Source organism: Cervus canadensis, chromosome 11 (genome assembly GCF_019320065.1).
Source record: "Cervus canadensis isolate Bull #8, Minnesota chromosome 11, ASM1932006v1, whole genome shotgun sequence".
Lineage (NCBI taxonomy): Eukaryota > Metazoa > Chordata > Mammalia > Artiodactyla > Cervidae > Cervus > Cervus canadensis.
This window is the reverse complement of record NC_057396.1, coordinates 32,873,606-32,900,100: the sequence shown is the minus strand read 5'-3', so window position 1 is coordinate 32,900,100 and position 26,495 is coordinate 32,873,606. Positions and strand designations below refer to the sequence as shown.

Genomic DNA, 26,495 nt, shown 5'->3' with positions numbered 1-26,495 from the left:
GTCCTTTGGTAGCCACTGTATCTTCATCGGAAGCCTCTATTGCTGTCATTATTTCTAATTTGAAATCATCCTCTACCTCCACACCCTTCCACGAAGGAAACATAGTTTTTATCTTTGTCTTGCACATGTACACCATGGGGGGGGGGTGGTAGAGTAAATTGCCATTTACAACTTTCTTTCAAAAATAAACTAGCAAATAAACAAGGAGTCCCCTCTATTATAGGATACCAATGCACATTCAACATTCAAGTCAGTTGTTGGACTCCACTTTTGACCTAATTGCCTAATGCATCATAATTTCAAATGACAGGGAAAAAAAACATCTCACAACATAAGAGGAAATTATCTGAAGGTAAAAAGACACTATATTTGATACCTCACATGAAGTTTTTGTCCATTCTGAATAAAATAGTGCAACTTTGGATGTTTCTATGCTTAGCTCTAAAAAATGACCTAAAATGAAGTTACAGAGTTCATTGCGAGGTCACTGTCAACTTCAGGGTAGGTCTTAAGAAAGGAAAAAGGGAATAATGGAAGGCAGGTTAGGTTATTTGTGAAGTGAAAAATATACTATTTTGATAGGCAAAGACTTAAAATTGTTAGCAGTTTTTACAGAACTCAGAGATTTGAAAAAAAGTTCAAATTAAAGTAATAGTAACACTTGTAAAGCACTTATTGTACAGTAAGCATTATACAAGTTATTTTATACATATTAACTTTAGTCCACAAAACAAACAACTCATATTGGAGAGGGTATTAACTTGTAGATATTATTGTCACTATCCCCATTTTACATATGAGAAAGTAGGCACATAGAAATTAACTTATCCAACTTTATGTTAGCAATGGTCAAGTTAGGATTTGAATCTAGGCAGAAAACTTTAAAGACCAAGTTCTTCACCACCACTTAACCTCTGAACTATCACACATGCTTAGTCATTCAGTCATGTCTGAGTTTTTGCGACCCCATGGACTACAGTCTGCTAGGCTCCTCTGTCCATGGAATTCTCCAGGTAAGAATATTGGCTTTGGTAGCCATTTGCTTCTTCAGGGGATCTTCCCGACCCAGGGATCAAACCTGGGTCTCCTGCACTAGGGGTGGATTCTTTACCGTCTGAGCCACCAAGGAAGCCCTCTGAACTACCCTGAAAGTAACTAATGAGGCTTTTTCCTTGAAATTAGTATTTTATTTCATGTATAATTAAAAATATACATAGATATTAAAACCTGTTTCCCCAAGAATTATAGCTATGGACAATCAATACAATGGTATTTTGGTTAATTACTATATTGTTGCTGTTCAGTCGCTCAGTCATGTCTGACTCTTTGCAACCCCATGGACTGCAGCATTCCAGACTTCCCTGTCCTTCACCATCTCCCGGAGTTTGATCAAACTTATGTCCATAGAGTCACAGATGCTATCTAACCATCTCATCCTCTGCTTCCTGTTTCTCCTTTTGTCTTCAGTCTTTCCCAGCATCAGGGTTTTTTCCAATGAGTCATCTCTTCACATAAGGTGGCCAAAGTATTGGAGCTTCAGGTTCAGCATCAGTCCTTCCAATGAATATTCAGGATTGACTTCCTCTAGGATTGACTGGTTTGATCTCCTTGCAGTCCAAGGGACTCTCAAGAGTCTTCTCCAACACCACAGTTCAAAAGCATGTCTTTGGCTCTCAGCCTTCTTTATGGTCCAACACTCACATCCATACATGACTACTGGAAAAACCATAGCTTTTACTAGATGGACCTTTGTCGGTAAAGTAATGTCTCTGCTTTTTAATATGCTGTCTAGGTTTGTCATAGCTTTTCTTCAAATATCTCAGGACCTTTTAATATAGGAAATTTTGCAGGGAATACACTCATAATTCTATGAATTATGAAAGATGGACTTATTTAACAAGAATTACTCCTTCCTTGATAAATCTTTTTAACCTCATTCTTTTAGGATTAATTTGTCCTGAATATTGAGTTCCTCAGACACCCACATTTCTCCATAGATCCCTTATTCAGCATCATCCTTATAATAGAGCAATGAAGGGAATTAGAAAGGAACAAACCCAAAACAGATGTCAAAGTAGTATAGTAAAGCTGCTTTACTTTTCTTAAAGAAGAATTCCTGAGATCAGAATCTATTTACTTTCACTTCAGATAAAATTATAGTGCTTTTAATGATTTGAGGGGCCCACCTGAGTTCAAATCCTGATTCTACTACTTAATAGTATTATGATCTTGGGCAAGTTACAAGAAATACCTAGGTGTTTCTATCTGTAAAACAATCCACCTCACTGGAGTATTACAGAAATAAACCCAATTAACACAGTACATGTAAAGTTCTTAGCACAGTGCCTCATATATAGCAAATGCTCAGTAAATTGTTCTCTGTTATCTAAGAAAATTGAACTAACAATATTCAAGAACATAGTGTGAAAATTTAATAGCATCATTTACGTGAAAGCACCTGTATTAGTGCTGTACAACATAAAGGAACTGTATAAAACTGCTAGTTTTCCCCTTTTCTCTATTTAACACTGAGCCAAACAGAAATAGCAGTCCATGGGAGTATTGAAGGAGGATTAATATTAGTAGATAAAAACACTGATTATCAAGAAATGACAGTTTACAGTCTGGAAACAAAGGCAAAGACAGAAAATTCAAAATGCAGACACAGGCACTCAAAAAGCATAGCCGTCTGGGGGCCCACTCAGCACAGAGATAACTAGACTTAGCAGACAACTCAAGGAGCAGTTCAGGAATCAAATGTTCATCACGATGACTCTGAGTCACCAAGACAAGATGTTAGATAATTAAACTTTAAAATTATAACTTAAAACTAGATAGGATATACCCTTAATTATAACACATATTACCTTCCAATTTTAATAGGGGTTATCACTGGTAATGGAATTATGGATGATTTTAAATATCATATTCTTCAATTTTGTTTATATTTTCTAAAGAACAAATTATTTAGGAAATCAGAATGTATAGGTGATTATAATAGCTAAAAGGCAGTCTTTAGAAATTTAAGAAATACATTCTCAATTGAGTTTCTTATTCAAATAGCCAGATTAATCCTTGAACAATAAAGGTATAAAAATGTAACTATTATGAAAAAATTGATTACATTCTGTACAATAAAGTCACTTGAAAGAGAAAAATGCTAAAAGTAGATTCATCTTAGAGGTCTTATTTTAAATAGCAGTCAGTATCAACACAAAGCTTATAACAGGAACCATATATGATTACCTCTATCTTTGCTTGCAACAATTCTGACACACCCTTATTTTTAGGGTCAAAAAAAAGTTTAAACAACTCTAGGGAAACAGCAAAATAAACTGATAAAATACTGAAATTTCAAGAAGCCAAGTCATGAGTGAAATGCATTTCTTTACCTTCTAAAATAAAAATTTTAAAAAATAGACTGCTTTAGGCAATTTAGCTATTATTGAGCAATCACTGACTACATGGCTGAAAAAGAAAGAAAAGGTGGCAGCATAAAAATAAAATTAACATATCAGAAATGAACCAAGGGCATTTTTTTTTTCTTTCTGATCTAGAAATGTGTGTCTCTGTTTGGAACTGTCCCACTGAATGCCATATACAATTTGCAAACATGCCAGACAGCAATATATACGGCAGATCTTAAGAGGATTTTTTCATTAGGAAAAGTGCTTCTTCCCAGAAACATAAACCGTTTTCTTCACTAACTAGAGCTTTAATTTTAAAAGAGAGAAAGGTAGAAGACCAAACAGGCACAAAGTACTGGAACACTGAAAACTTGCAATTATTTTCGGTACTGGTTATTATTATGAGTAGCACTAACAGTACGGTGCCAGTACAGATTTGAGATGGACTAAATGAAACCCAGAGTGAATCTGTGGCATAATCACAACCGAATTTAGATTATGTGCTTTCCAATTACAATTAATATTCAATTCCTCCTGTACATAATTTCCTGTACCTAAAACCTGCTATCTCCAGATCTAATTGGCTCTTTAGCCGACAGAGCTGTGAAGATTCCGTTTCTTTTCTTAGATTCAAATTGTCAATGGCCGAAAGTCAATGGACACCATTTACAACAGAGGCATTTACATTTTGTAATATGGGGGGAGGGCAAGTCTAAATCATGCTCTAAATTGTTTGGTTAAGGGTATTTTATCTTTGGGAAACAAACAAAAACATTCTGGTGTGTTTTCACTCAGTAGTGTCATAGCTTTCACATGTTCTTTCTACCACTTAAATGTACAAATAAATATTAACTACTTCCATCACTATTTACTTTCAATAAACAGATAGGTAAAGAAAAAAACCCTTCATTAATATGTTTAAGAGCATATTTTAATCCATTTTTAGATTGGATGCAGCCAACTTAGAAATGCAAACTCCTGTTATCACAAGAGATGCTGAGTTTTTCATGGTGCATAAAGGAAAGAAGGGCATAATACATAGTTTTCTGGTTCTGATTCATTTTCTGCTCTTTTGAATTAACTAATGTGTGGAAATCCTAAGAAACTGCTGTATCATCTGTGACTGAATTGAGGCCAAAGTAAAAATTATTTAATTAATATTTTCATTTTCATTTTTTCTCTCCCATTTCCTAACCTACTAGCTAATAGTCATTCAAACTAAAAGAACAGTTTAATGTTTGTTGCTATCAAATTAATTGCCTCAGACCACTTTAGTACTTCAAAGATCTGTGGTTGCTGAAGTCATAATGTTCTCTGGGGTCAATCCCTTGAGCATGATTTTCAAGCTCCTGGACTTATTTCAAAGCTGTCTTTAGCAAACTCAAAAAACTCATAGGACAATTCTACTTGTATTGGTATACATATGGTTCTTGAGGAATGCTAGTGGAATTTTTTTTTTTTTCCTCTTACATGTGGTTTTTCATTTAGTTTGGGGAATGGGGTAGTAATGAGAGTTGGAGGAGAAATCCATTCTACCTTAATAACAGAATTGCAATATACGAAGATCTCCCGGAGAAGGGAATGGATACCCTCTCCAGTATTCTTGCCTGGAGAATTCCATGGATAGAGGAGCCCGGCAGGGTACAATCCATGGGGTGGCAAAGAGTTGGACATCACTGACTAAAACACACACACACACACGGGAGAAACAAAGAAAAGTTTACTTTTCTAAGCTGAGGACACCACATGGGGAAATCTTATTTTATTGTTGTTACCTGAATTGTGGTGCTAAAATATAAAATCTGATCACATCCAATATCCTGCTTAAAAACCCTTCGTTATTTCCTCATACCTACAGATTTAACTCCAAATTACTTGGTAGAGATACAAGCCTATTAATATCAGATTCCAAACGATCTTTCTAGTTTTATCTTCACACACACATACACACACACACAAACAGCAACTTAGAGCTTCTCTATTGTTTGTTGATTGTTCTTAGTCATCTTTACCTGATTTCTGTTTCTAGAGCTTACAAGCCTCCTCCCAATTTATGGCCTTTCAAAAACTGTTCCCTCTTACATCTCCTCTTCACCAAATTATCTCTTACTCATCTTTTCAGTTCAGTTCAGTTCAGTTCAGTCGCTCAGTCATGTCCAACTCTTTGTGACCCCATGAATCACAGCATGCCAGGCCTCCCTGTCTATCACCAACTCCTGGAGTTTACTCAAACTCATGCCCATTGAGTTAGTGATGCCATCTAACCATCTCATCCTCTGTCGTCCCCTTCTCCTCCTGCCCCCAATCCCTTCCAGCATCAGGGTCTTTTCCAATGAGTCAACTCTTTGCATCAGGTGGCCAAAGTATTGGTGTTTCAGCTTCAACATCAGTCCTTCCAATGAACGCCCAGGACTGATCTCCTTTAGGATGGACTGGTTGGATCTCCTTGCAGTCCAAGGGACTCTCAAGAGTCTTCTCCAACACCATAGTTCAAAAGCATCAATTTTTTGGCGTTCAGCTTTCCTCACAGTCCAACTCTCACATCCACACATGACTACTGGAAAAACCATAGACTTGACCAGATGAACCTTTGTTGGCAAAGTAATGTCTCTGCTTTTTAATATGCTATCTAGGTTGGTCATAACTTTCCTTCCAAGGAGTAAGCGTCTTTTAATTTCATGGCTGCAGTCACCATCTGCAGTGATCTTGGAGCCCCAAAAAACAAAGTCTGACACTGTTTCCACTGTCTCCTTAGGCCTCAGCTTTAATATCACCAATGCAGAGTCACCATACTTGATTCTAAGCCCACAATGGATCTCTCTTTCGCTTCACAATATTTATTATCTTATAATTAAGTATTTATTTAATGTCTTCCTCTTTTTTAGATTGTAAACTCTTCAAAAAAAGGGATACCATACATTTTAGTTCACTGCTGTATTCCTAGGTCATAAATACTTGATATTCATTGAATATAGAAGATACTCTTGTTACTCAAAATTCATTATGTGAGTCTCCAAAATCAAATAGGAAGTGAAAATGATCAAAATATAAAAACATTCACTAAGGAAATTAACATTTATAAAATTACTCTTCATTCAAATATCTCTCACTGATTAATTAACGGTATCTCACCAATTTAGATAAATTTCTTTGTATCTTTGATAATCACTGTCCAGTGGCTTCAAAGTTATGTGCACACTGGAGTGACATGGAATCTTCAAATAATGTTGATGCCTGGCTCCCATTCCCAAAGACTGATTTAATTGATTAAAATGCAAGCTAAGAATAGGAAAACATTTAAAAATTGTCAAATAATTATTTTTTAGTCAAGATTGAGAATCAAGCTAACCTGATTGATGGATATCGCACTGTTGTTGTTTAGTCACTCAGTCGTGTCTGACTCTTTGCAACCCCATGGACTATAATACACCAGGCTTCCTTGTCCTTCACTGTCTCCTGGAGTTTACTCAAACCCGTGTCCACTGAGCCGGTGATGCCATCCAGCCATCTCATCCTCCGTTTCCCCCTTCTCCTCCTGGCCTCAATCTTTCCCAGCATCAGTATTTTTTCCAAAGAGTCGGCCCTTTGCATCAGGTGGCCAAAGTATTGGAGCTTCAGCATCAGTCCTTCTGATGAATATTCAGGGTTGATTTACTTTAGGATTGACTGGTTTGATCTCCTTGCTGTCCAAGGGACTCTCAACAGTCTTCTCTAGCACCAGATTTCAAAAACATCAATTCTTTGGGACTCAGTCTTCTTTATGGTCCAACTCTCATCATCCATGCATGACTACTGGAAAAACCATAGGTTTGACTAGATGGACCATTGTCGGTAAAGAAATGTCTCTGCTTTTTAATATGCTGTCTAGGTTTGTCATAGCTTTTCTTCCAAGGAGCGTCTTTTAATTTCATGGCTGCAGTGACAGACTTTATTTTCTTGGGCTCCAAAATCACTGTGGATGGTGATTGCAGCCATGAAATTGCATTGTGGAATATTGTAAATAATATTCAAAATAAATATATGAAATGAATTCAAAGTGAAATTGCAAATCTTAATAAAAAAAAGCAAGAACTTGTGAGAAATATAGTGTTGAAGACCAGCTCAGACTGTTGACAAATCAAGAATCTGCAGTTCGCCAAGATAAACTGAAGAACCAAAAACTGCCAAGAATGAATTAACATGGTATATTTTCAACAGAGAATGATTTGAATATAAAAAGATTAAACAAAGACCTTAAAAAATGTTCCCTGCAAAAATGATACCATGTCAAATGATCATAATATTTGACCTGAAAAACTATTCTTAAAAATCATGCAGTTAATTCATTCTTCTAAGAATGCACAAATACAAATGAAATGCTGCCAATTATATAAAGTAATTTTTCAATTTTAGTTTTAATTTTTAAGATTGAGTCAAAATAATATCTCCATTGTTTTCCATGGAATTTTTATCCCCATCCATTAGCATATAGAAGACCTTGTGTTTGTGTAACCTTGCCAAAGATGCAGAGACAGTTGTACTTTTTCCTTTTGTATTCTCATACTGTTTCCTTTTCTTGCCTCCTCACAATGGTTAGGGCCTCCAATACAATGTCAAATGGGATGAAAGAACATAGATATTAATTATTTTGCTCTCCATTGTGGAAAAATTTCATTCAATATTTCACCATTAAACATGATGCTAGTTGTAAATTTTTCACAGATGTCCTTTTCAGATTAGGGAAATTATTTTTTGTTGCTAGCTTGCTGAGTGCTTTTAATTATTAATTATTGTTAAATATTTTTCTACATCTATGAAAATGATTATATGATATTTTTCACTTATTCCATTAATAATATGGTGAGATCTTCCAAATGCTAAATTAACCTTGCATTCTTGGCCTAATCCCTATTTGATCATGATATATTATTCTCTTTTTGTATTTTTTTATTAATATAAATTTATTTTAATTGGAGGTTAATTACTTTTCAATATTGTAGTGGTTTTTGCCATACATTGACATGAATCAGCCATGGATTTACATGTGTTCCCCATCCTGAACCCGCCTCCCACCTCCCTTCCCATACCATCCCTCTGGGTCATCCCAGTGCACCAGCCCCAAGCACCCTGTCTCATGCATCCAACCTGGACTAGCGATTCATTTCATATATAATAAATGTTTCAATGCCATTCTCCCAAATCATCCAACCCTCACCCTCTCCCACAGAGTCCAGAAGACTATTCTATATATCTGTGTCTCTTTTGCTGTCTTGCATATAGGGTTATCATTACCATCTTTCTAAATTCCATATATATGTGTTAGTATACTGTATTGGTGTTTTTCTTTCTGGCTTACTTCACTCTGTATAATAGGCTCCAGTTTCATCCACCTAATTAGAACTGATTCAAATGTATTCTTTTTAATGGCTGAGTAATATTCCATGGTGTATATGTATCACAGCTTTCTTATCCATTCATCTGCTGATGGACATCTAGGTTGCTTCCATGCCCTGGCTATTATAAACAGTGCTGCGATGAACATTGGGGTATATATGTCTCTTTCAATTCTGGTTTCCTCGGTGTGTATGCCCAGTAGTGAGATTGCTGGGTCATATGGCAGTTCTATTCCCACTCTTTTTGTATTGTTGGACTTAATTTGCTGATGTTAAGGATTTTTGCATCTATGATCATAAAGAATATAGGTCTAAAATTTGCCTTTTGTAATGTTTTGTCAGGTTTGGTATTATGGTAATACTAGACTTGAAAGGTAGAAATTATTCCTCCTTCCTCTATATTTTGAAAGAGTTTAGGTAAGATTGATGCTATTTCTTAAATATATGACAGAATTCATCAGTGAAACCACTTTGGACTCAAAGTTTTCTTAATAAAAAGTTTTATTTTTTAATTTAAAATGCAATGTCTTTTATAAACAAAGTGCTATTTAGGTTTTCTGTCTCATCTTGTGTCAGTTTTAGCAAGTTCTGGTTTTGGGGGGTTTTTTGAGGAATTTCTTATGTCTTCTAAGTAGTAAAGGTGTACTTCTTTTTATTGCACGTTGCTTTATTACATTTAGTAAATATTGTAGTTTCTACAAACTGATGTTTTGAGGCAACTTTGATTGTCAGATGATGATTAGCATGTTTTAGCAATAAAGTATTTTTAATGCTACTGCACACTTAATAGTCTACAATATAGTATAAACAGAACTTTCATATGCACTGAAAAACCAAAAAAATTGTGTGACTATTGTGATACTACCTTTATTGCAGTGGTCGGGAACTAAATCTACAATATCTCCAAGGTACACCTGTACATTTTTGATATAAGATATTCATAACACCTCCTATTGTCTGTTTAATCTCTAAATTCTTCTCTGACAATTCCTCTTTCAGTCCCAATGTTGGTAAGTTATGTTCTCTGTTTTCTGTCATTACCAGAAAAAAAAAAAAAGACTTTACCTCTACATTTTTCTTTGCTTTATGCAGTTTATTTCAATGTGTCTAGTGTGTTTTTCTTTGCATTTATGCTACTTGAAGTTCACTGAAATTCTTAAATATGTAAATTTATATCTTTCACCAAATTTGGGAAATTTGGAACCATTTATTTCTTCAAGCATTTTTTTCTACCCTAATATTGCTCTCCTTTTCTAGGATTTATATACATTAGAACTTTTAATAATGTTTTATGTATCCCTAGTGCTATATTCATTTTTAATTTTTTCTCTATGTTTTTTATATCAGATAATTTCTATTGATCTATTTTCAATTTCACTAGCTATTCCCTGTCATTTTTATTCTACTGATTCGCCCATCAAGTTAGTCTCATTTCAGATATCATCTTTCATTTTTTTTTCAGTTTTAAGTTCCCATCTGGATCTTTTGAAAATTCTATCTGTCTGCTGAAATGCCCTATTTATTTAACACTTTCCCCTTCTTTGTTTGTTGAGTAATTTGGGATTATTCGTAGATATCACAGCTTCCCTCATAGCTCAGTTGGTAAAGAATCCGCCTGCAATGCAGGAGACCTCTGTTCAATTCCTGGGTTGGGAAGATCCACTGGAGAAGCGATAGGCTACCCACTCCAGTATTCTGGCTTCCCTGGTGGCTCAGCTGGTAAAGAACACACCTGCAATGCAGGAGACCTGGGTTTGATCCCTGGGCTGGGAAGATCCCCTGGAGAAGGAAAAGGCTACTCACTCCAGTACTCCACGGACTGTATAGTCCATGGGGTGGCAAAGAGTCAGACATGACTGAACGACTTTCACCTTCACCTTAGATATCTTGACCATTATGTCATGGAGACTCTGGATTCTTTTATAGTGCTGTAAAGAGTGTCCCTTTTTGTTTGTTTAGCAAAAAGCTTATTTGCTTAGACTCAAACTGCACATTCTGTCTCACCTGCAATGGGCAGCAGCTTAAATATCTATTTAGTTCTTTAAGCCTTATGTGAGCTCTTAACACCTCTCCTGAGCATATATGGCTTGCAGATCAGTCAGAGGCTGGGGCAAAATTTATACATAGAATTTAGGAGTCACTTTCTGTGACTCTTTCTTTTCCAGAATTACATTCTCACTTCCCAGTAGTTGTGGTTGCTCCAAAGTCTGTTCTACTAGTTCCCCAGACCAGAAAGACTGCTAGTTTTTCTACTGGAGTTTTATAAACTGAGACTACCTTCATACTGAAACCCCTAAAATGGCAAACTTACCTAAATATTCCTTCTTCCAAATGTCATCTCCTCTGAAGATTTAGCCTGCTTTGGATTGTTCTCCCATATCTTCAAACAGTTGTTTTTCACGTTTCTTCCAGAGTTTATAGTTATTATCCCCACTCAATTTTAATTGGATAAAATTAGTGGCCTTTTCTCACTACCAATTATCCTCTGATAATAAAGACTTCTTCTGTTTCATTAATGAATGAGTAAATAATATAATGTTTTTTCACTCCTCTATGCCTAGGAGAGAGAAGGAAATGGCAACCCACTCCAGTATTCTTGCCTGGAGAATCCTGTGGGCAGAGAAGCCTGGTGGACTGCTGTCCATAGGGTCGCACAGAGTCGGACACAACTGAAGCGACTTAGCATGCATGCATGCATTGGAGAAGGGGAATGGCAACCCACTCTAGTGTTCTTGCCTGGAGAATCCCAGGGACGGGGGATCCTGGTGGGCTGCCGTCTATGGGGTCGCACAGATTCGGACACGACTGGAGTGACTTAGCAGCAGCTGCAGCAGCATGCCTAGGAGACCTGTGTTTGATCCCTGGATAAGGAAGATCCCCTGGAGAAGGGAATGGCAACCCACTGCAGTATTCTTGCCTGGGAAATAAAAGCAAAAATAAACAAATGGGACCTAATTAAATTAAAAGCTTTTGCACAACGAAGGAAACTATAAGCAAAGTGAAAAGACAGCCTTCAGAATGGGAGAAAATAATAGCAAATGAAGAAACAGACAAAGGATTAATCTCAAAAATATACAAGCAACTCCTGCGGCTCAATTCCAGAAAAATAAATGGCCCAATCAAAAAATGGGCCAAAGAACTAAACAGACATTTCTCCAAAGAAGACATACAGATGGCTAACAAACACATGACAAGATGCTCAACATCACTCATTATCAGAGAAATACAAATCGAAACCTCAATGAGGTAGCATTACACGCCAGTCAGGATGGCTGCTATCCAAAAGTCTACAAGCAATAAATGCTGGAGAGGGTGTGGAGAAAAGGGAACCCTCTTACACTGTTGGTGGGAATGCAAACTAGTACAGCCACTATGGAAAACATTGTGGAGATTCCTTAAAAAACTGGAAATAGAACTGCCATATGACCCAGCAATCCCACTTCTGGGCATACACACTGAGGAAACCAGATCTGAAAGAGACACGTGCACCCCAATGTTCATTGCAGCACTGTTTATAATAGCCAGGACATGGAAGCAACCTAGATGCCCATCAGCAGATGAATGGATAAGGAAGCTGTGGTACATATACACCATGGAATATTACTCAGCCATTAAAAAGAATACATTTGAATCAGTTCTAATGAGATGGATGAAACTGGAGCCTATTATACAGAGTGAAGTAAGCCAGAAAGAAAAACACCAATACAGTATACTAACACATATATATGGAATTTAGAAAGATGGTAATGATAACTCTATATGCAAAACAGAAAAAGAGACACAGATGTATAGAACAGTCTTTTGGACTCTATGGGAGAAGGCAAGGGTGGGATGATCTGAGAGAACAGCATTGAAACATGTATATTACCAAGTGTGAAACAGATCACCAGTCCAGGTTGGATGCATGAGACAGGGTGCTTGGGGCTGGTGCACTGGGATGACCCAGAGGGACGGGATGGGGAGGGAGGTGGGAGGCGGGTTCAGGATGGGGAACACATGTAAATCCATGGCTGATTCATGTCACTGTATGGCAAAAACCACTACAATATTGTAAAGTAATTAGCCTCCAACTAATAAAAATAAATGAAAAAAAAATAAATTAATTAAAAAAAATAAAATTGCACATTTCTATATAATTGTGTGTATATGTATATCATTATATAGAAAGAGGTCTGGAAAGATATAAACCACATTGAAAACAGTAACCATGTTTGGGGAGGAGAAGTAGAATCCGAGGTGGGAAGAGACATTAAGGAAAATTTCCTTCACTTTTTTCAAAAATTATTCGTTCAAGTAACATTTAATGATTTCCTACTATATGCAAGTTACTCTAGAATAAGAATATATTTGTGTATTACTTTTTAATTTTTAAATATGTTTAATTGTTCAAATGAAAGCACTACCTCAACATGAAGAAACTTAGAAAATCTCCAAGGTGCTTAAAAATGTCATCCTTTATCTTATTAATGTACTAAAGTTCAGGAGCCTTTAAAGGTAATTTAGTGAATTTAGTGATTTTTTAAAATTTATTCTCCCTAAATCATATTATTAATAAATTCTTCTTCTCTATATCTGGACCCAATGGAGAAACTAACAGATTTCTCTTTTTCTTCCTTATAATACAATTTCATTCTCTTATGCCAGTTCTTCTGAGGTTTGAGAATAGCTGTGAAGTTTAAAGGTCTTAGTTGGGACAATTTTAGGCATCAAATGGCTGTCTATAGATAAAAATTGGTGAATTTTTTAACTGACATACTAGAGTAAATAGAGCTGAGCATCCCAGAAAGTAAACCTGGCCTTCATGACATTCATCCTTGGCTTCACATAAGAATATATCCTTGCTATGTTGACTCACATCCTTGTCTTAGCCAGTTAACATATAGAGCACATCTTAGAAACATCAATACTTAAACAACTTGCTATAATCCAACACTTTAATCTTTCTTCCCAATTCCTCCCAGTAGCAAGGCCTTCACTATATCAACAAAAAAGTTCAACCCATTGTTAGACAACTGTAGCTGTTACAAAGCATTTCTTCTGCTGTTTTTGTGACTGTGGCTCCTTGTGACTTTCACCTGATAACTTGGGTTTGGTTCTCCACAGTTCACACTATTCCCCTACAGCAGCAATTTATCCATCTTAGGACAGATATTAGATTCTCTTGAGACTTCTGTACTTCAGAGTGAACATGTCTGGTTCCTTTAACCTAAGGGAGGCTTCTGCTTGCTGGCCCAGAAAGAGTGAGAATTTGAATTTCTCTGCAACCAGGCTCTTTGTCTAATTGAAAAATACAAGGTTTGGCTTTTACTTTAAATGCAGCAAACAGTTTTCTTGGCTAATCATTACAAATACCTGCTAGAATTTCTTTGTTCTCAAAGAAATACCCCTCCACCTGCATGTACACATGCATAAATGCAATATACACATTGCCTTCCACTTGTTCTTTTAAAAAAAATATTTTCAACGAGTGCCAAAAAATGTCCATCTTCAGTTCAAATGACAGGTTTCCATTCAAGGGGCTTGTACCCGCTGCTTCATCACATGCTTTTATTTAAGCTACAATTTATTTACTTCAAATGTTATGGCATTTCATTCTTATAAACTCCATGTCTGCTTATTCTTGGAACCCTAAGATATCAGGAGAGTAGTGGGCTCCTGATATCACACGATATCAGGAAACAATTACTTCACCCAGAAAGCCTTAACAGGCTTAGCAGTGTATCTATTAACTATATGCATATAACCATCTCAGTTTTATTTGCTGGAGATGGTTAACTACTTTACAACTTTAGGAAATTAGAAAAAAACTAAACATTTAAGTCTAGGAAACCTATAGGGCAGGGGTCTCTTACCTCCAGGATCAATGCTTCGTGATCTGAGGTTGAGATGATGTAATAATAACAAAAATAAAGCGTATAATAACTGTAAATGCACTTCAAACATCCTGAAACCGTGCCCCATCTCCACCCCCAGTGTGTGGAAAACTGTCTTCCAAGAAACTGGTCCCTGGTGCCAAAAAGGTTGGGGACCACTGCTATAGAGGACATCCACCCCAATGAGCTTGGTCCTTAATAGAACCTAATTATACCCTCCAATCCTTTATGGAAGGGTAGAAGTAGAATGAATACTTGCCTACAAAACTAAACCTCGGAATTGTTTTTAAGTCTTAGTCTTGGCTTCTCTCTGATTTCTGTTCAATCCTAGTTTTCCTCATTATAAACTAAAGATAATAAAACCCCCATTGTAACTATCTCATGGGGTTAATAAAAGAAATGTATATGATTATACATGAAAAAGTTCATTTAAAAGTGTAAGGAGTAAAAAAAAAAAAAAAAGTGTAAGGAGTAATAAAAATAAAAATGTAAGGTACGCTGTTATTACTAATAATGGCACCTTCTATGACCACAAATGAGACACTCTACAAATCCCCTCCTTTTAACACTAAGACATTTTAATTAAATTCCCTTTTTTATCTCCTTTTCCCATATCAACAACCAAAAAAAAAAATTTCACCATCATCTTTTGGCCTTGGATTTTAATTACAAATGCCAGCAAAGATTTACAGAGTACAGCATAAGTATATTCAGATATTTTGAAAACCTTAGTCCTCCTTTCAGACTGATTTCATTTTCTTTTCTCCTTTTTTATAATCTTTTCTATAACCCCCTTAAAAAATCAGACTGCCTACCATTATAACGGCAGGTGTCACTACTAAGAATACTTTAGTTACAGTCACGCACCTGAAAACTCTTATAAGTGGCCTCATGGCTTTCTTATGCAAAAGTACCATACGTATTTCCTCAACTGTGTGTCAGAGATTTTCCCAGATTTTTAGAGCCCACTATAGCGTCTCCACACTAATATTATAGATGCTGGGGCTGCTCAAAAGTTTACAACTTTAAAGCTCAGTTCAAGAATGCAGAGTCCCAAAAATGAGAACATAAAAGTCAAAGATTGCACTGAAAAACAAGAGGCAACAATGGATAATAGATACATTCTGCAACTAGATTTAAGAAACAAACAAGGTCCCTACCACCTCTCTCACCCTACTCTTAAACTAGATTCAAGTTGCATAATTTAACCTTAACAGTATAGATCAACTAACCCACAGACTCTATTTATATGTAGTTTTCTTTCTCAATCTCCCTTTCTTCTTCATTCACTACATTCCTCTCTTGATAACAACAAATATCTATGAATGCCTGTAATGTACAAAACCATGTTGATAAGGGGAAACGTGAGAATAAAATAATTGAATCCAGGGTGAAGGACAAACATTAAGCAAAAATCACACAAATAAATACATAATTTGAAATAGCAATATCTCCTATTATTAAAGGTTTTGCAATGAGATCTTTGCAGGCAAACAAGATTTGAATTGGAAGGATCAGGGAAGGTTTCTCTGAGGAAATGACATTTAAACAGAGAGCTGAAGAATGAGTAGGACTCATTTTGAAGAACAGTGGGGAGAAGTATATCCCAGTTGAGAAGATAGCGTAACATGAAGACCTTAGAGCAGCAAAAAACTTGGAGAGTGTAGATCAGGAAACCAGCTGAATCAAAGAGAGTCATTAGGAAAAAGGCAAGAGCTAAGGCTGGTAATGCAAGGGTCACATTATATGGGACCAGAGCTTTGCATATTGTGTTAAGGATTTTGGTTTTAATTAAAGTGTAACAGGAAGCCAAGAAAAGGTCTATCCTAAATCTCTAAGAATGATTAAGTAGAGTTTTTCCTCCATATACATAGTGAATATGAAATTTAAGTATAAATATAAAGCATGAGAATGACAAATACCAAATTCAAAAAAATGTTACCTCTAGCATAAAGAGAGGAAGACAAAAAATTGGGAAAGAATTCACAGAAGATTTAGACTGCATTAGTAATGTTTCATTTCTTATAAATATACAGTATCTTAGCTTATTTATACATTTTTAAACAACTAAAATTTTCATAATAAAAGGTTGTTTAAAGAATTAGTGATTGCTAAGAACCACTGACTAATTTTCTATTATTCTTTCCCAGGATCATATTAAATCTTCTCAATTTTGAGAAAGATAAGCACACAGAATTTAAGAATCTCCTCTCTTATACAATTTGTTTCATGGGCCTTTATTTTCTAGACGTTTAGCATCAGATGTAAAAGGCTCTTCAATTACTTTACTCTTTGTTGTAGCATACATTACAATCCTTGTAGTTTTCCAACAACCACAGAAATAATATGCAGATTAAATGACATAAGGCATTTAACACAGCACTTAGTGCACAAGAGCTCAATAATTTTTAACTACTGTCCACATTATTTCACTTACTATAGTTACTATTCCCAGTTTTAAATATGAGTCACAACATTAGAAAAAAAAAAGCTGAGTGTATATGTCCAAATGGTGCTCTGGTATTTTGAATGTATATATACTTGATGTATTCATAAACACATGTACACATATAACACATACTTTTAATACTTATAGCTTTTTAAAAACATTTTTTCTGTGCTTATGTGAACGTTAAATAATGAAATGTCAAGGCCTTTTTACTGCCACTAAAAAAATACTTTTAAAGGAGAGGTTAAAATTCTTCATTTGCTGGTGCACAATTTTAATAAGTTTACTAACTTCTAAGTACAATACTACATTGGAAAGATTTAATACTGCACAAAGCTGCAATAATATTCGGTATGGTCCATACTATGTTTAAAAGGCTCATTTTTGTAATATCAAGTAATTTATGGGAAAATTCAATCTTATAGAATTGAATGTTGACATCAAAATTTCTTCTACAACAGGAGAAGCAGTCTTTGAAGGAAGAACATTATTAAAATCATATCTTTTCACTTAATTTTCTTTGTACAAATAGCACAGATCCTCTCATTTCTCTTCCCTTCCAATTCACAAATACAATAAAAGCTGTCTTTAGAAAGGTCCTTAAATTAAACATCAGGGTGAAATGAGTAGTAGGACCCAGAAAATAAGAGAACTTATGACAATTTTTGTCACCTATAAGTCTGAAAAATATCTCACTGAATCTTTATGCAAATATTATATTTTAAATTATATTTTCATTTTCATATCTAAGAATCCAGAACTTGATCTTGTGAGAAAACAACAACAGTTGTCACTCAATATTCTTCAGTATGAGGTTTGGACTTACATTGTTACGGCAATCATTCCTCCATGCCCACTTCCTTGTTCTTAATCACAAATCTAATCACATATTTTTATAAATATTCAAAATTAAATATATTTATCTACTTATGTAAATACTTTTCAGTTAACTTATACCGATAGTCTATACAAACACATTTGGAAGTTTTTAGATTTGTTCCAGCAGCTTATAAATTCATATTAGACTTAACTATTTAAATATATCAACATTCTAGGAATTTTTTTAAACTGATATAAAAGATTAATCCCAAGTTTTGTTTCACTTACCAAGCTCTGCCATTCCACCTCACTGCCTGAACAATATTATCAGCTCTTCAGATACTCATTCTTGCTAAGTAAAAGGATATTTCTTCTCTAGCTGGATTAATAATCAACTTTCTAGATAGTTCATTTGTAATTCTCTTCTGGTTAACCCTTAGCATTCATTACAGCAGTCTGCCCAATTCATGCTAATCAATTTATGACTCGGGAAATAAAAGAGGAAATTCAATTATGCAGATAACAAATTGAAAGTAAAAATGAGAGACAGTTTAGATTAGGTACAAAAGAACAGTCAGCCTTACTTTTTTTACACTGAAAGGTACAAATCTTTATGATGGATATTACAAAAGCACTCAGGTCATAAACAAGTAACATACACAATATACATAAGGAGAAAAACATAACAGGCTTACAATACATACATATCGGTCGAGTACATATCAGCCCAAGTTTTCTGCCTTCTTACATGTAGATAAATACAAACCAGCTCTGAGAAAAACAGATACATTTTTCTCTTAGCAGGAAGGTCTGACTTTCAACATCTAAATGCATCCTCTCAAGATTTGTGATTACTGGGTCCCTTAAACTACTATAAGTACCATCTCAGGCTTTATGCCAATTTTCTACAAACGTGATCAGTAGTACCTGCAACAGAAAAAAATTTGGGGCTCTTGTTAAAAATACATACACCTGGGCCCTGCTTCAGAAATCCAAAGCACCCCAGGTGATTCTTACATATATTAAAAATTTGACAGCCACTGCTTTAGGACCATTTCTGACCTCATTCTAAAGAGACTCCAACCCAATCTCTTGGAACTCAGAATGAAATTAATCACTTGCTGCTAGTTTGACTCTGATTTTTTGCTTTCATTCCAATACTAGATTCTAGTTGTTTTGCTATACCTGAGTGCACTAGTCCATCTAAGACCATGACCCTTCTGTGAACTTGGTAACCCTCTACTTGCAGACTACTCAGAAACTGGAATCTGTCCTTTAACGCCACTTGATGTCTATAGCCTAGCTGCCTAAATCTCTTACCACTTGCCTCAGATTTTTCTTGCTTTGTCTGTTTCATGAAACACTTTAATCCTGTGTTTCGTACCTCTCTTCTACATACATGAACTCCACTTGATAGTGTTCATTGTCCAATCTTTTACCTAATGCACTTTTACCTACTATATTAACTTTCTCCCAAGGCTGTTTGCATCTCAGTGGACCCCTATGAGTTTGCTCGATACCTATTATGGTCAATAGAACATGCTTCGTCTTATCTAGAGATGTGAAATGAACAACTCGTTAAAAGGCAAAAAGACACACATGGCAGTCAGTGGCTTTACAATTGCTATGAAATATGTTAATAGTCAGAATAAAGGAAAATATAATGACTACGGAAAAAGAAGAACCATAGAAAGCTAAAGAAAAGTCCTTGAGAATCGGAATAGTAAACAAGGTAAAATAAAGTGGAAAAAAGTGTAATTCTAATAATTTGTTTTTATTTTCATGGGATCTATTAAGAAACATCAACAGAACGATGATTATTTAACCTGGAGAGAAGGTAAAATGACTAAAAGAGAAACACTACTGGACTAGTAGAACTCAGAAGACTTGGATTCTAGTGGTTTCTCTACCACTTCCTAAATTTATGTTTTCGATTAAGTATCCAAACTTTTCTGTGCATTGGTCCCTAAATGGGTATAATAAACATGCGCTGTGCATCTAAGATTATTTTGATAATTAAGACCATATTTACTAAAGAGCTTTAAAACTATAAACACTAAAGGTAAGGGATTATTATAGCTATATAAACTGCTAGTATCTAAAGATTATAATTAACACTTTTCCACAAAGGACATTAATGATGATTTTTTTTGTTTTACATTATTTTTAAATAAAAATACCTTCCCTTGTAACTCAGTTGGTAAAGAGTCTGACTGCAATGCAGGAGACCTGGTTCAATCCCTGAGTCAGGAAGATCCTCTGGAGGAAGGCATGACAACCCACTCCAGTATTCTTGCCTGGAGAATCCCATGGACAGAGGAGCCTGGAGGGCAACAGTCTATGAAATTGCAAGAGTCAGACATGACTGAGCGACTAAGTACACACAGCACACATAAACCGTATAGACCGAAAGAAGTAAACAGGAGTTTGCAAAATGTTGTCCCTAAGAAATTTCAAGAATAGGACCAATATCAGAAGCAGAATAAGCTAAAACCATCCCAAAATGAAAGTAATCAGGTTAACCTGAATTTACTCAGATCAGGTCCAAACCTTAGAAGTCTTACCAAAAGGACTTCTAGACAAGGAAAAGGATCATTTGGAGTGACACTGGTGACATTTCTCATCCAGAACTATCTCCCTAAAGCTGGAGTTCAGAGTGACTTCAAGTGGCAAGAGCTGGGGACATTTGTTGCAAGACATAGAGACTGTATCCAGTATGGCCTATCCAAGATTCAGTCAAGTGCTATGATTTAATTTAACTGGGAAATCTGTACAATTGAACATCGAGAAAACAGAATTCCTTGGCCAGTAGTGCACAGACTAGTTGATGAGAGTTGCCCATGTGAAAAAAGAGAGATTGATTCTTGACTTTAAAAATAGATGTTTCCATTTTTTTAAGTTTCAATAAATGCATTCAAAAAATATTGTTGAGCATCTACTATGTTCTGGATACTGTTCAAGACACTGGGGAATATAACTGACAGAAACAGCAAAAAATTCTCCACTGCCTAGAGCTTATATTCTATGAAATATAAGGGGGAAATGGCAAATTCAACAGACATACAAATTATATAGTATGTTAAAAGTTGATAAAGGCTATTTAAAAAAACAGACATGCTTAGGAAACTAAGAAATGTTTGGAGGGCTACAATTTTAAAACAGGGTGGTCAAGGTTGACCTGGAAAGAGAAGATAACATCTAAGCTAAGACTTGAAAGAAGTGATGGGGTTTGGTGGGGCTCTATGATCCTAAAGGATTTTTATCATCAATTTAAAAATTTTACCACTTTAATAATAAATGAAAGACATCCTTATAAATTAACTTTCACATTATAATAGTGAAAAGTTGGAGATCAATAATTTAATGGTAAAACAAACTGTGATACAACCATGGTATATGATATGGTCACGAAAAAAATCACATTTTTGAAGACATGGCAAAATCCAATAAAATTATTTCTTAATTACAAAAATGTATATACAGTATGATGCTATTTTGATTTTTTTTTAACTTCCCCAATAACTATTTTTCAAGTAGCTACTATGAGCCACATACTGTTCTGGGCATCGAAGAGAGGGCAGTAAACGAGCTACACATGTCCTTTCTTCTCATACACACATAGATAAAAGACTGAAATGAAATATACCAAAATGTTACTAGGGAGTATATTTTTAATTATGCATGAGATGAAATAACAGGTTATTTTATTTTATTCTTTATGTTTTATAGTCCAACTTTTCTAAATATGTTCTAATCTGTTCCAAAATTAAAATACAACATATACATTGATCTAAATATTATGGTTTATATTTGCCTCAGGATATCTGTTTGGAAAAAGCACAAATTTTCACTCATAATTTCAAATGTATACTGCATTTTTCAATCATTTACTGACAAGTCTCACAACATCTAAATACAGTTGAATAACATCAGGTCCCTTTCTATAGCTGCAAAAACTAAAAAACAGAACAGTTAACTAATTTGCCACACTGGAAAGAAAAAGTGTTTAAACTCTAAATTATAATAATGTGTATGAAAGTATTTCACAAAGTGCTTGGATCAAGAAAGTTTACAGTTTCTGAGTGCTATGCTAGAGCTTTAGGGTACATCTCTCCCCAGTTATACTGGGGTTTTCTTTCGGGGGGGTGGCTGTCTGGAAAAAAAAAGTTTCATTTATTTACACTGGAGCTTTAAAAGTCACAAAAGAAAAATCCAATCTGAATTTTAACCTCACCACCATCATCCCCTGATGTTAGCCTTATTTCAATTTCCCTCAACCACTAAAAGACAAGGAAAGTTCAGTATGTTCCTATAATGTTTCTCCATTCTTCCTTTGATTTCAAGTTTCTATATTTAAATAGTATAGCAAATGGCATCTATTTGTCTACCTCAACTAGTTGAGTTACCTTGGGCAAGTCATTTCAACATTCTGGTCTCACTTTTCTTATTTTGCAAATACAAGAATTGAACTAGATGATCTCAAAAGCCCTTAAACACCACAATTTCATGATGTTATTATTTCAAGTCTATGAAGTATTTACAATAAATTAAATGAATGCAGTTTCTCAGAAAAAGAAAAGCTACAGCAATAAGGACAATTGGCTAGAAAAAGTAAAAAAAAACAAAGAGCTGGGATTCAAAGAATCTGAAAATCTCCCTAGCCCCCTGGACCAAGTCCAGCTTCAATTACACAAGGGTTGTTTGGGGACAATAGAGAGGGAGAAATATGAAGATTCCTTTGATCATCAAAAGATGATCTCTCCGCTTAAAAACTTAGTATTCCTATGCTCTTTCTGATTCTAAACACACACACACACACACACACACAAACACACATATACACAAACAGGAGCTCCCACATAAGCACACATATCAAATGTTTTCATATTGATATGAAAGAGAAACAGAAGACACTTATTTTGCTGTAATAAAGGCATTTTAAATCCAGAGAGAGTGATTTGGTTTTTAGGCTTTTAAAGAAATAGCACCATATTCAATCCTTATCACCTCCTCTGTAATACAAAACCTCCAATAGCTCTTAAAATTGTGGCATTTTCTTATGAACAGAGAGAAAAAATTGTGCTGCTATTGCAGCAACATCTAAACAGTTTCCTGTAAACTTTCTGTGATGAAAGTCATAGAATTTATGATAAAACCCTGTAGAGTGGTGAAACAAATTCTTTCATATTTATCATTCATTTTATTCAGTGTGCATTTTGAAGGAAAACCTTTTAAGAACACCAATAATGTGAGAAAGCTACAACAACTAAATTTATTGTTAAGTATCACATCACTGGTCCTCCTGGGAGCTCAGGAAGAAAGCTTAAATCACATTTTCTAACACATTGGAGAGCTTCCCAGAGATGTGATGGCCCACAGAGGCAAACCATCCAAAGCACACTGGAATCTCAGAGATAGTGACAGAGAAATATCACTTAGTTTAATAAAAGCAAATTGAAGTTACCCCTCCCCCATTTTTTAAACAAAGTACGAACTCTTTCTTACCCCATTTTTCTCCTTTCCTTCCCCCGCCCTTTCCTGTTTCACCTGACTAAACTGTAGGTATTTGTTCCATCACCTGACTTAGGGGCTGGCTAGAAATATTAGAGAAAAAAAAAAAAACAATCTACCATTGTTACATGAGACAACAACCTTTCATGTCCTTGAAGCTCACCATGACCTTTCATCTTTCCTATCCCCAATGGTCTCTCCTAACAACTAAAACTACACTCAGTTGGGCTGAATTCCAGATTGTCATAAAAAGAACCCTGTCCTTTCAAAACAAAACCAATTTTTACACCAAGGTGGGGGAGAAACACAAGTCCATTGTTCCCTCACAGATGGAAGTTGGAGTTACTAAGGCAACTGCTCTAATCCTCCTTTTTACCACCTTTTTCACATCACTGGCCTATCAAGTATGCTACCTTTTAACTCATAAGCTCAAAAGCTGGTAGTCTAACTGGCTGCCCTAATTAGCTACGATTTTCACACTACAGACAACATGATGAGCTAATCGAAATTTGCAAAATAATGACGTACCTCCAGCAAATATTCCTCCTCCTGAGGCCCAGTCTTAGAATAACAATAATGAGACCATTATTAGAGAAGGGCATTAAAATGCTGCACTGCTGCTAAACAGAGAACTTAATTGTTCTGGTCTTGTCCATTGAATCAACAACCTATTGTTGTGGACTTGAAAAATAAAGGACTGGAGAATGGGTGCCATGATGATTGGTCTGTGCGGCCATACCGGCACTCTGCAGAATTGTTTTCTTTTGAAACTCTTGATGGACTAGTAGTTTTGTTTAAAAGTAACATAAAAGGCGATTGTCTGGATAAAAAGTCCTATTTATTGAAATCCTTAGAAGCAGTTGCATGGATTTGTTCGTGACCCCTGAGATAAAAACATAGTGACCATAATAACACCATTTGTGGAGAGCCCTGTTACCACTGCCTACAGTAACATAAGATAAGAGACGGTCTTTTCTAGCTACTGTAGGAAGGAAGGAAGTACTTCTGAGCAGAAAGCAAGAATGATAAAAGGTCAAATACTGGGTAAAGCTCATTAATCTCTGAAGAAAGACTTAAAAATAATGCTAATTTAGGAATTCAGCACAATCGCTACAGATTCAAGCACATGTAAAAAGGCTCACAGCTCCTTTCCCCCCCTCACTTTTGGGCTTCTTTCCTTTGGTAAAAAGAGGATTAAAATAAAATGATTATTAAATAACCGTGCCAAGGTGTCTCACGATAGATATCATGGAGGAGAAGGAACCCGAAGGTTTCTGGATAATTATTCTCATGGTCATCCCAGTCTATAGCAAGAAAAATAAAATACCGAAGTTAAAGGTTAACTAGTATAAAATTCGTAGCAGTAGAAAAGCACTGTTTACACACTGTAAAACTATCTTCGAAATGGGAGTCACAGTACATGTTTTCTATAAAGTCAGGTCAGGATTTTAGGGTTGAATTGCGGTGGGAGGGAGTATACTTTTTTGTGAGTAGGGTTTTGAGGTGGGGTCTGTTTGTTTTTTAACAGGTGAAATCTGCATTATATAAAAATGTATTAAATTGTAAATAAGACCTCTTGCTTCATTCAGTCTGTTCTTTGCTTCATTTATCTTCATCTTGTTAGGCTAAATTAATTAACAATCTCAGTGTTGCACACTTTCTCTTTTCATTACATCAAATAATGGCCCGTATATGAAGAAAGCCCTCACCACGGGAATTCTGCAATTCTACTGCTAAGGAGGGTTTCTGCGTTTCAGTGTCGCAATAATAACTAGATACATGCACTTTGTAAGTGTTTATTAAACTTACTTTTCATTGTTAACAACCAATTAAGTACCCAAATTCCTAACATATTATCAACAGAAAACCAATTTTTTAAAAAAAAGCATAGGTTAGAAGTTGCAAGATACTATAAAAACAGGGGGGAAATAACATTGTATATATCCACAATCAGGTTTCACCATCAATGTCACCCAAAATAAGAAGAAACACATGCAAATTGGGCAGGTATGTTTTCACAGATACAATACAACATTGCATAAAAGGTTTAAAAGACACACCCCAAGCTGTTCTGCTCCTTGCTTTGGAATGTCTAACATGTGATAAATTGGATGATTAGAATTTCATTGGTAAATCCCATTATTTTAAATCTATAAGAGTGAAATGTGTTAAACTCTTTTGTAAGTTTTCTTTCAACCTGAAACACTGTGGCATCTGGAGCTATGCAAATGGACAAAACAGTAAAGCCCTTTTTAATCTTTCCCTGATCAACCAGCGCTGCTTTCTCCAATCACAGCTTTGTGCGTGATATCTTTCTGCTAGCATTTCTTATTTAATTAAAACAGACACTGACAGAAGGACATGGATTAGTACTGTAATGATGCATTTACTTAGATTAATCGGAGGCTCCTTTTAGAGTAATGGCTTAAACAAAGAACAAAAGGAAATTGTTATGAAACAGCCTTTTATCCCAGGCAAAGGTCGCATTATGAGGTTTTTAATTTTGTCAGCTTCTGTTATACTCTGCCTTGCTAGTGGAACATGAGAAGTGCTTTTACCCCCAATAAAGCCAGTTATTATAAAAACAGCCATTAAAGCTGCAAATTAAAATGTCTGATTTTAAAACAGGTTACTTAGCTTTCAGAATCCTCTAATTAGCATGTTGTACATTGTTGTGCAGAAAAGAAGACTAAAATGCTAATGACCTACCGCCAGGTGACCACACTGCTGTGCAAAATAATAAGGACCTTTCCAAGTAATATGATGAATTAACCAAGTACAGATCCCTATGCAGCAGCATCCCTTCTCTGAGTACAGGTCCAGATGAATGCAGGGCCATAACTGTTAAGATGTGTTCAGTAATGCCTGCCTTGGTCCAAGCGCCTCTGATTCTCAGTCAGCTACTTTTTATATATTCACTAAAAAGCAGACTTAATTCTACCACAAAAGAAAGTGAATGAAATAGCAATACTATATAAAGAGTCTGAAAATAGAAAAGACAATAGTCTTTTGATTTCAAAGCACAAAGAATTAAACTACCATGCCCCTAACAACACTATCTCTT

At 35.4% G+C, this 26,495-nt stretch overlaps 1 protein-coding gene across 15 annotated transcripts in view; it reads right to left on the bottom strand.

Annotated features, from left to right (window-relative positions):
• The window catches only part of SOX6 (SRY-box transcription factor 6), a 672,686-nt gene that overhangs the window by 431,008 nt on the left and 215,183 nt on the right, over positions 1–26,495 (bottom strand). The window contains exon 1 of one of the 15 annotated variants that reach the window (XM_043481421.1): positions 11,091–11,432. The exons of 13 other annotated variants lie outside the window; for them this stretch is intronic. Coding sequence is in view for 1 of the 2 variants with exons in the window: in XM_043481397.1 (XP_043337332.1) it covers positions 4,944–5,059 (116 nt within the window). In the remaining variant the exon portion in view is untranslated. Of the gene's footprint in view, positions 1–4,943; positions 5,608–11,090; positions 11,433–26,495 lie in introns of those variants that run through there. One more of the 15 variants, XM_043481397.1, reaches the window with a different exon arrangement.